We start from the raw sequence: 11742 nt of genomic DNA, 5'->3' as shown, positions 1-11742 counted from the left end.
TTTCTTCTTGCTCTATAACTAGCACCCCGAGGTCCCTTCATCACAGTTGCACTGGACACACACAGCCAGAGTTAACTCTAAACCCTGTAGCAGACGCACAGTAGCTTGGTAGGAAGCCATGGCGAGGAAAGCGGCGGTGATCGCCACGCTGCTGGCCCTGAACCTGCTCTTCTTCACCGTCGCTGACGGCTGCGGCTGCCAGCTGCCTAACCCGCCGGGGGGAGGAGGGGGCGGCGGCGGTGGGGGAGGAGGGAGCGGTGGCTGCCCGATCGACACGCTGAAGCTTGGGGCGTGCGCGAACGTGCTGGGTGGGCTGATCAAGCTGCGGCCGGTGACGACGCCGAAGCAGACCTGCTGCTCGCTGCTCCAGGGGCTGGCGGACCTGGATGCGGCCGTGTGCCTGTGCACGGCGCTCAAGGCCAACATCCTGGGCATCCACCTCAACGTCCCCGTCGACCTCAGCCTCCTCGTCAACTACTGCGGCAAGAACGTCCCCGCAGGCTTCCAGTGCACCTCCTAGAAGGGGGTGCGATTTTGAGCAGGCCATGCATGGCTGACTCAGAGAAGTTGTGTGGGTTCCAACAAAATGGTCATCAAAACCGGGTTTAGGCTGCTCAAGATTGGAAGTCGAATGGTTTCAGGAGTTCAGGGGAGTAATCTGTCCGGTTTTCAGAGTTAAGGGGTGTAATACGATCTTTTCAACAAGTTCGCGGGTGATTTCTTGCGGTAAACTAATTTCTCCATCAATTATATTGTGTTGGCGGTTGATCATTCACAAACCGCGCATGTGTCCGCGTATCAGGACGTAGGAGTACAATGTATATGATCAGCAATGTGCCACAAGCAAGGCTGCCTAACGCACAAAACGGAATCATACTAGTAACGACATCGCGGACGTATAAGTTTTGTTCCTATATGTGCAAGTAGTAGTATGTAGGAGTAGTCGACATGCACGAGGCGTCACGGTCAACGATGAAGGAAGAACGATCTTTATGTCGACCGCTGCCTCCACTGCATAGTACGCCCTCGGTTTCTTTTTAGTCTGCATATGAGGTTTGATCAAAGTCAAGCTTTGTAAAATTTGACTAATTTTATATTAAAAATATCAACATTCACACATGAAATCGATATTATCAGATGCACCATGAGATGTATTTTCATACTATATAATTTTAATATAGTAGATATCCATATTTTTTAATATAAATTTGATCAAACTTTATGTTGTTTGACTTTGATCAAATCTATACGCGGAGTAAAAAGAAACGGAAGGAGTACGGTACGAACGTTTAATTTGTTGCCATATGTGCAAGCAATGTATCTCTTTGCTACTGAAAAGAAAGGAACATATGCATGGGAAATACACTTTGCTTCCTAGTTGTATTTGCACTTTATATGAGAAATTGTTTAATAATTAATTAAAAAGTCAATTCTTGCAAGAAAAGTTAAAATAGTTTCAAAGTATTTTTAGATTAAACTTGACTTTGTTTTGCACTAGTATATAAATTTTCACGAAAAAAAGTCGACATTGACATCTGGGAAAAAAAGAAAAAATATATTTGCTATTATAGGTCACTATTCACACTGTTGTTACCAAAAAATTATTTTCTTAAAAGAAGTCAAAGTGTAATTTTCTTTTTATAGAATTTTCTCACAAGTACAATGAAAGGTTAAGTTTATTTAAAAAAAATTAACATTTTGTTGAATCGCTAATTGTTTTTTTGCATATAGAGGGTGGATACACCAGGTTTCAAAAGTTCCTGTCCACATATGCATGGATCTCTTACATAGATGACACTCGTCCACGGACGCATCATGTCATGTCTTACCAACGATGATGATGCCTGGAGGCGCCATTCACCTAGTTGGAGGTGTCGTTGGCGGACAAATTCATGGTTTTGACTCTTTTTTTGCTAATTTTAGCTTGATCCGGTCCTGTTTGAGAAAAAGAGAGCAGATCTTACCCTTTTTCATATTTTAACCCGCTATGGCGATAGACATCCACATCCTATCGTCATTTTCTATGACGATAGGGGTTGGGTCAACGCAGACAACGTTGTTTGATCCCGCTAACCCGACAACGCTATCCGCGTTGACCCGACCCCTACCAACACATGTAGTGGTGGTAGGGTGTGGATGCATATCGTCGCAGCGGGTGGCGGTAGAAAAAAATGTCAGATCTAAAAAAAATTACGAATGAGGTCAGATCGAGCTAAACTATGCCAAAAGAGTCAAAGCTATGAAATTGGCCGTCGTCGGCATGCTAGCCCCCCCCCCCCCCCCCCCCCCCGTTCCCTCAACCATACGACTTCGGAGAAATCCCTAGATCCATATGCGATCAGACAATGGCGTCGCCTTGCGTTGTCTCCCCTCTTGCGGGCATCGTTTTCTAAGGGAGGCATCGAGAAGAGGGGCAATAGATGTTATGTAAGGGCTTATGTGGCAACGATGATAAGGGCAGTGACAGATCTTTAAAAAAATTGGGCCAGCAATAGGGCAGAGTTTTTTTTTTCAATTCCAAAGGATATATACTACTCAATCTATATACTATTCCAAACCATAATAAGCCATACCATTTGACCATCACGCAAGGTTGCGTGGAGTTACATACTATAAATCAGCTTTTCATTCCTTCCCGTTTCTGAAATCTTCAATGGTATCTTCATACTTGTACTTCTCCAGAATTTCAAGCTCTATGCTAACTAACAAATTATTGGCAAGAAATCCATCCTTCATCATATTGCACAACGTGGTTTTAATGAAATTCATGCTATAAAATGCACGCTCCGCACTCGCCGTAAAAACTAGAAAGGTATTGAGAAAACGGAGTAATATTTCAATCAAACTAAAGACATTATTCTTCCTAACTCCACAAGGCATCGACAAAGATCAATTAAGTTTGATACATTTTCATATATTCATCCTTTTAAGGATCCAAAACAAAATGTTTTAGATGTAGTTGTAATCAAGAAATATCTTGTTGGGGGAGTATGTTAAGTAGTATTTTTTTCATTATGTTACATATATCACTAGCTTTAAATCCTATAAAAGCATTTATAGGAAATAAACTGGCATTAGTGGTTAGAAGACCCATTACCTTCTCACTAAACATATGATTTAGTTCAAATAGTTGTGTGTCTAGTGTTGCAAACAATATTTTGACTTTAAAGTAATGCCCCTTCGGCACATGATTTGGTTGATGAGAGGCACAACCATGCATGATCTAAGCTTCCGAAAAGTATGGAATGACAATGGAATGGTTTGTACAAAAACCAACAATCATGACAATAAATTATTCGTAGCCATCATCTGATCTTAGATGTTGGAGACACTCTTTTTAGGACACTAAGCGAACAACATTCACTATAGCTTTTAACTTCAACTGTAAAGCTTGGCCAATGACCTCAGTTTTCTCAAATATTTCCCTCATCAAACATAAGTTAAAAGTAGCCAAAACAACTCTATGAGCCAATTGATCTATCGGCTGCTATATCTTGGATGGCAGAATAAACAACACCGAACATGTTCATAAGGCGCGAGCAGATCAACATGTAATTTCTTCATGCTGAATAGTGAATACACATAGTACTACAAGAGTTGTAACAGGAAGGAGCACGTCTTCCATAAGGCTACTCAACTGAATTCTTGGAGGGAAGTCTCCTCATAAATTTCCTTCAATTGTTAGCTAGGTCTGGAAGCAAGAACACTTCCAAGTTATAGTTGGGAAGGAAGGCGACCTGCAAGGTGGCACCGCTGGCCAAATCAATTGCTCCAAGTGTTAATCGGAACATGAACTAAACTAGTTCAACTAGTCATGATGTCATGCTTTGAATGGGTCTCTGTTTAGTTGGCTCGCTGCAACCCTGGCTAGATTTGCTACTGACAGGCACGTCTTGCTTAAACAAGTCCTGCGCTGCGCTGACCACACGCTGTAATTGGCCGTCGGCCTTTCTTCTTCGTAATGGAATCACAGCAGCTCACCTTCCGTCTTACTAAAAAAGAAAGCCCAGGTGGTTGATTGTATGCTAGCGCCTAGCGGAGCTACGGCAATGGAAGTTGGCACAGCAGCGCCGAGAGCACCCTTCTTTTTCGCTTTCCCGTTAGCAGAGCTAGGCGATCGTCGTGTGCTCGACCTAGTTTGTACATGAACGTTTCTCACTCTTATTCTTATAATATACTAAAAGGCACGCAATTCCCTTGCGTGGTCTTGAAGGAAAAACGTCCATATCTCTGCACACACCTGGTTGACAGTGATTAATGATCAGCTAATACCTTGCATTCGTATACATGCATCCATGTGCTAACACAGACGGTGCAGGCGCTGTACGCCCGACCAAACCTACAGCGTTTGCCGCGTGCGGGTCGCGTCACCAGGAAAGCTATATCATACACTTGCCCTTCAAATCAGGGTTGTACGTATGTACGTACGGATGAATGAAGAAATAATGGAGGCTGATCGGGTTCGTCCAAGCCATGCATATATGTCACGGTCCAAGAAAGAGGAAAAAAGGGCATGCACGATTGCATGTCGAGCCTTCCCTGTGCATATCATCATCAAGTACCACGTACGGCAAACAATGCATACGTCTCTTTTTTCCTAGTGAAATCTCATCAAGGGCGTCTTATCTTGGTACAGTAGCGTGAAATCGTGTTAAAACGCATCACATGCATGCATGCATGCATGTATGTATGCATGACGATGGGACACGAAAACGGCACGCAAACAAGCAACATGCACGCATGATACGGTTGGTGCCGGCCGATGGATCCACGGCCCAGCAATTCACGTTGCACCTGGTCACAGGGTCAGAGCGAGGGAAAGGCAGCAGCTCCACTGGCGCCCACTTGGACGGGTGATTTGTAAGGATGCGCCGCCCGTGAACCCTCGGGTTTTGTTGGCTTCCCCGGCAACGGCATGGAGGGTCCGTCACCACGACGCCAGAGGGGTGAAACTGAAAGCCGGACGGGACGCGTTGGAGCACTCCCCATCTCGCCGCGCCGGCCTGGAAAGAGGAAAGGTCACCTTCACCGGCATGGCAAGAGATGGGGTGACTGTGAATCTATCATCAACTTCTTGTGGCTTGTGCCGACCGGATCGGAATTCGCATGCATGCATATGCTCAAAACTGTATATATATATAATTACATCAGAAATAGATTCCCGAATTAATTCTGAAAGAAATAAGCGTTTCTTCATGTATTTTGATTCTAAATATTTTTTTTTACAACAAGTAATTTCGGACGAAGGAAGTCTACTAATGTACTCTACCTTTTTCAATCTAAATGACGGGCTCCACTATAAAGAAATTATCATCCTGTAAAACCTTCATAGGAGCTTGTCATATTAAGCGATCAGAACGTGCCCATAGTGATACTATTTGTCGGTGGCGGAGAGGGAATCGAGCTATATACTCCTCCTTGTTTCTAAATATAAGTTTTTTAAAGGTTTTATTAAAAAACTACATACAGATGTATATAGACATATTATAAAATATAGATTCACTCATTTTGCTTTACACGTAGTCTTCTAGTAATTTTTTTTAAAAGACTTATATTTAGAAACGGAGGGAGTATATCTTTATGAGTTCGAAAGTAAGTGCCCTGCACACGGCTCTTGAACATAAAATTCCCATATGATGTTGAATCCAACGGACACTTCTTGCTTTTCTGTGGTACATCAAAGGTTGCTATGCAACATCGTACTAAAATCGTACCTGATATATCGACACATGTATAACATCGCTCACGAAAGTAAGTGCTCTACGTACGACACCTGAATAGTACTTCCTCCATCACAGTATATTGGGCGTATCTCACACGGCTCTGGGACCTAGATGTTTTTCTATTGGTAGAAAAAACCGAACCGACGAGCTGAATAAGCGCCTAATTAATTGTAAAACTGACGCATTAGTAACCCCCGTCCACTAAACGAGTGACTTCCTTGCATGCATTGGTGGAGACGGTTTCCAAAACACCCTAATTAATAGGCTAATTAATGTCATGCGCCTTTTTTCCTTCTAATTGTGAAAAAATATCGTTTTGAAGATACGCCCAATATACTGTGATGGAGGGAGTACTAAAAAATGGGTTCCCTGCAGAAAACGTCACAATTTGGGCATGGGTCACCTAAAGGGTAAAACCATCGGTTCTTCTTTCTTGCAACAAAAACAATGGTCTACTGTAATCACATTGCAATAAACACCGACAAATCTGTTTGCTCGGTTTGATGTTGTTCTTGACGCTGCAACAAAGATTAAAAGGCAGGGCATTGCAGGGTCTAGAATCTTAGCTTTGAGGTGCCACAATTCAAAGTTAACACTAAATACCATTATAGTAACAATAAATAGCCTTAAAATAGCATCACTTTGATAACTATTTAGTATTAAGTACAAAAAAACATATTTTACAATTTTGTAGGGGGTGCCATGGCACCCACGGCACCCCCACTGGATCCGTCCCTGCCCTTTCAATCTAAATGACGGGCTCCACTACAAAGAAATTATCACCCTATAAAACCCTTCATAGGAGCTTCTTATATTAAGCGATCAGAACGTGCCCGTAGTGATACTATTTGTCGGTGGCGGAGACGGGATTGAGCTATATCTTTATGAGTACGAATGTACAATTCCCATATGGTGTTGAATCCAACGGACACCCCTTGCTTTTGCCTCATACGTCAAAGGTTGCTCTGCAACATCCTACTGAAATCGTATCGGATATATCGTACGCACAACATCGCTCAGCAAAGTAAGTAGTCTGTGTATGACATTTAAATAGTACTAAAAATGAGTTCATAGCGTAAAACATCACAATTTGGGTGTGTATCACCTAAAGCCACCGGTTCTTTTTTCTTGCAATAAAAAAACGGTCTACCGTAATCACATAGCAATAAACACCGACGGATCACTTTGCTTGGTTTGATGATGTTCTTGAAGTTGCAAAAAAGATCAACAAAGTGTGTTGCAAGAAAGATCAAAAAACAGGTCTCCGTACCAAGGCACACTGTGTGTTCTACTCTATTTCTCCGGTCTCACCAAAGTTGACTGACACGATCCTCGTGTGGTCTGTACTAGGGATGAAAACGGACCGGAAACGGACGGAACTAAGTGCTATCACATTTGTTTTCATATTGTTTTACATAAGTGAAAACGAATACAGAAACCCCTGAAATGAATACGGAAACAAATACTATCGGAAACAGACACGGAGCAGATACAAAACGAATACAGAAATAGAAGTGGGCGTTGACGGAAACTTTAAAACCCCTTGAATCATAGAGTAATACACACAATAACAAAAATTAATGAATTGCTAACATGTCTACAAAATAATCTGATTATGTTAGCAACATATCCTATATTGTATTAGTACATGACAATTGTGTATAGGGTATAGCTGAGTACATATATGGTAGTATAAGTTGGGCCTCAAATTATCCATTATGCTCATTGTGTCATTGTGTGTTATTTGATGGTTGGGTTACAAAGTAGCCGTAGGCCTATAATAAAAATGGGAAATTTCATATTGACGGAAACAGAAAGTTTCATTTCCACATATGTTCCACCGGAAAACACTCTTCCGTTTTTGTTTCCGTTTTCGCATTAAAAATTCCATTTCCATTTATGTTTTGAAAATTCCCATTTCCGCTTTCATATTTCCTCTTCATTTTCATTTTTCCTCCGGAAAAGCGGAAAGTTTTCACTCCATTTTCATCCCTAGTCTATACACCCCATTTTCAAGATGCCATATCCTCGGATACACGATAAGTGGAAATTAATCAACGATACATGTAAAGAAGGTAGTGTTAATTAAGTTAAGCAATGAATTTGGCGAAGTAGCCAAGTCAAATTTCTACATAAATTGAAATGATAAATTTGGTTTTTTTGGCCCCGCAATTTCTTGTTTACATTCCTTCATAGGCATTAAATTCAGCGAATACTTTTATTTTTATAATATTAATTTGATCTAAATTGTGGTGTGATGTGGATCTTCGGTCTAGCAGGGCCTAGTGTAGCATACTTGGGATCTAGCTCAAGTGCTTATCTGGCAAAGACTAGTGATAGCATCTTCAAAAACATTGAACCTTGTGGTGTCTTGTATGCTTTGGTCGAGGATTTATAATATAAAGCGGGAAGAAACCCTTTTTCGTCATAGCATCTCCAAAAACGACCGCACACACAAGATTTAGGCTATGACAAAGGAAATTAAACAGGTAACTTTGTCATACAGGTAGCCATCATGTTCGTTACAAGTATAATAAAACTAGTTACATTTCGGATGTTGGACATTGATTGGTAAATCTTGAAACGAAATCAATTTTGGGAGTTGAGTGGTGTCGTAAAAAATGGAGAAAATTTTGTTACTCCTAGTTAACAGGGATCACACATGTTTTGATTTGACATTTTGAACTCCTTTTCAGAACAATTTGACATTTTAAAGTTGGTTGCGCATCCAACAAAGTGGGTCACGTGTAAAGTAAGCCACATCCAACGAGTGGGCCACGTGTAAACATGGGCCACAAAACTCATCCCTGCTAGCACATCTTCTTTCCATGGCAAACAATGAGTCACAACTATTTCTCAGGGATGATCGGGGCCACGTTGTGGATGCTTCCAACCGATCTTTGGATGTTCTGAATGAGGCAACGACGGACTTTCACTGGCGAACACTATGGGGTGCAACAGGATTGTCAAAACAACTCCGATTGCATGGAGGTGATCGAGATTATGAAACATGGTGGTCATTCTCTTTGGCCTGCGGCGGCGATCTACAATTATTAATTTTCTTGCTTTGTTATGAGTTTAGTGATGTTTCGTTCGATTTTTGTCCTAGGAAAACCAATATGGCAGCACATGTTTTAACTAGTAAGTCGGAGCTTAGCCCTCTTGTGTGGCAAGAGGATCCTCCTAATTTTCTTGTGGCTGTCTTATCAAATGATGTAAGTGTTTTCCCTAATGAATTAAACTGCCATGAAGGCTTTAAGAAAATGAGCCACAACTATTTCTAAAAATTGTTCCCAAAAATTTCACTATCATGGCTACATACTGGCCGATTCCCTACTACACATAAACTATATTTTGTATTCCCTCCGTTCCTAAATATAAGTCTTTTAGCAGATTTCACTAGAAGATCACATACGAAGCAAAATAAATGAATCTATATTTTAAAGTATGTCTATATACATCCGTATGTAGTTTTTTAGTGAAATCTCTAAAAAGACTTATATTTAAGAACGGAGGGAGTAGGAAATAGGAGACGACCATTGAACGACGTCCCATTGTACATACACTTACATCAAACAAGCTTATTGTATTGTTCGGAGAAACGATGAAACCAGATTCAAATTCAGACATATGAAATGAAGTGAGCTTGTGTTGTAGTACCACGCAGTACGCACTGTATATAACAAAGGGAAAGATATGCTATTGGGAATCCACAACAATTATGAAAAAAAGCGAGCAAGGTACGACTAATGAATGAATATTCTGCAAATTACATTTCATCAAACAAATACAAGTGTTACACATGCTCAATCAAATTACTGTTGAAGCACACACACGCACCCAATCGTATGTATCTCTTGTACGTAGTACACAGCCAAACTAAGACAAATTAATGTCACCATTAACCAGTGCATATAAATGAACACACGCACGCACGAACGAAAAACTACTTAACAACCGACCGATTGCATGATGAAATCAAATTTGGAATGAACGACTAAAGAAGATAACGACATACATGCATGGACGCATGCACCGGCGATGCATGCATGCATGCCTTGCTTTGGTTGAGCGGCAGGTGGATTTAAGCGCACTGGAAGCCCTTGGGGGCGGTCTTGCCGCAGTAGTTGAGGAGGAGGCTGAGCTTGACGGGGATGTTGAGGACGATGCCGAGGACGTTGGCCTTGAGCGCGGTGCAGAGGCACACGGCGGCCTCGAGGTCGGCCAGGCCACCGAGGAGGCTGCAGCACTTGTCGCCGCCGCCACTGGGGGGCTTGCCGACGCCGACGCTCACCAGGCCCAACACGTTGGCGCAGGCGCCCAGCTTCAGAGTGTCCGTGGGGCACGACTTGCCAGTGCCGCCACCGCCCGATGGCGGCGGTGGGCACGGCGATGGCGGGGGCGGGGACGGGGTGGCCGGCGGCGGGGTCTGGTGCTGGCAGCTGTTGCAGGCATCGCCGGCAAGGAACGTGTTGGCCACCAGCAGCGCCAGCAGGCAGGCCGCCGAGAAGGTCCTGGACGCCATTGCTCCCGGCTGTTTAAGCTGGCTAGCGCTAGTGGTGGTGAGAGTGAGGTAGGAGGGTTTAGTGGGTGTAATGAAGGAGGCTAGGGAGGTGTTGGTGGTTTATATAGCCTGGTCGGCCGGAGACGGCGCGTATACGTGTATCACGCATCTGATTTGGTTGGTACCGGCGTAGGGTACCCTGCACTGCATGGGCCATGCATGCATGTGAAGGAGGTCACACCTCTCCTAGCAGCTGGCACATTAAGTGCCCCGTTGGCACCTAGCGAATGGCAAGAAGACGTGGCTCACATCGCATCGTCCATACGTGCACCTAGCTAAGCTCAGGACGTATATGTCAATTCCAATGTAACAAGTACTCCAGCAGTAATACGCGGGTGCATGACGGTGTCCAGACATTGTGAGCATAAGGCCAGGACACATGCATGGGAGATGGCTCAAGTCTTAACAGAAGTCAATTAGTTAGGTGCTTATGAAAGTCTAACCACAAGCTGTTACAACATACATGCAGTGAAATGTTTGTATGCAAAGTGGCACATAAGCATATGTATTAACAGTTGACGCCAGAGAGAAGTGAGCTTAGCAGAGTGCAGCCACAGCATGAGTAAGCTAATCACGGTGGCCATACATGCATAATATGGGTAATGGATGCATGAGTATGGCTGTGGCCTTGTGCAAGTAACCTGCAGTGCACCCTACACCATGCATCCATGCATGTGCCCAGCTAGCTAGCTTCCTCCGCATGATGTGCCTATGACTGGCTGGCTGTCCGGCTGACCCGGCCAGTTGGTGGTTTGTTACACAAGCCAAGGATGGCTAGCTAGCTAGCTAGCTGCCGGTGGCAAGAGACCAAAGCCCTAGCCCTGGGTGCAAACGGCCAAATCGCCCAACGCATCGGGTTCCCTGGACCAGCTGTACGTGTTTTTGTAGGCATGCAACGAGTGAACAGAGATGGATATATGATACCAAGGGCAAATCAATGGCGGTTTTGGGGGTTTCATCATCCCACACATGAACCACTTGTGCTAAGCTCCGAAACCAGCCCATTGCCAGGGCACGTTACACAGCGACCCGCAGACGCGCCGAGCCAAACCGCACACGAGCTGACACCGTCGCCCATATAATTGCGCCCGTCACATCGTTTTCATTCAGAAACACCAGCAGCGCCGCTCCGTCTACAGCGATTACGCATCATTTGACCTAGAATAATGTCTCTCCGTGCAGCGCCGCCGCCCGTGAGCCGTCGTCCATGCATGGTTATCGTCTCGAGTGAAGATCGACGCACACCAAATATATAGTGGAGACTGGAGAGCCAAAGATTTTCAGTTCATTACCCAGGAACATGCATGACCTGAGCACTGAGCAGGTGAATTGAAATGGACCGGTGATCCTCTCCGGCGACCTATCGCCTGAGCTCCGACCTCAGGTGGTCATACGGGTATACCTTCGGCGTTTGCAAGGACCGATATGCTTGAATTCAAAAGCTTCCGGAAGATT

General features: G+C 43.7%; 2 protein-coding genes across 2 annotated transcripts; one reads left to right on the top strand and one right to left on the bottom strand.

Moving 5' to 3' along the window:
- LOC123447505 (lipid transfer protein EARLI 1-like) lies at nt 1-731 on the top strand. The gene has a single exon (XM_045124113.1). The coding sequence runs from the start codon at nt 119-121 to the stop codon at nt 518-520; it is 402 nt and encodes a 133-aa protein (XP_044980048.1). The 5' UTR covers nt 1-118; the 3' UTR covers nt 521-731.
- Nucleotides 732-9464: 8733 nt separating this feature from the next.
- On the bottom strand, nt 9465-10334 carry LOC123449970 (putative lipid-binding protein AIR1B). Its single transcript, XM_045127357.1, has one exon. It carries the CDS (start codon nt 10246-10248, stop codon nt 9808-9810), a length of 441 nt encoding a protein of 146 aa, XP_044983292.1. The 5' UTR covers nt 10249-10334; the 3' UTR covers nt 9465-9807.
- Nucleotides 10335-11742: the final 1408 nt, after the last annotated feature.

Source organism: Hordeum vulgare, chromosome 4H (genome assembly GCF_904849725.1).
Source record: "Hordeum vulgare subsp. vulgare chromosome 4H, MorexV3_pseudomolecules_assembly, whole genome shotgun sequence".
In the NCBI taxonomy this organism is placed as follows: domain Eukaryota; kingdom Viridiplantae; phylum Streptophyta; class Magnoliopsida; order Poales; family Poaceae; genus Hordeum; species Hordeum vulgare.
This window is presented reverse-complemented; position numbering and strand designations above follow the sequence as displayed.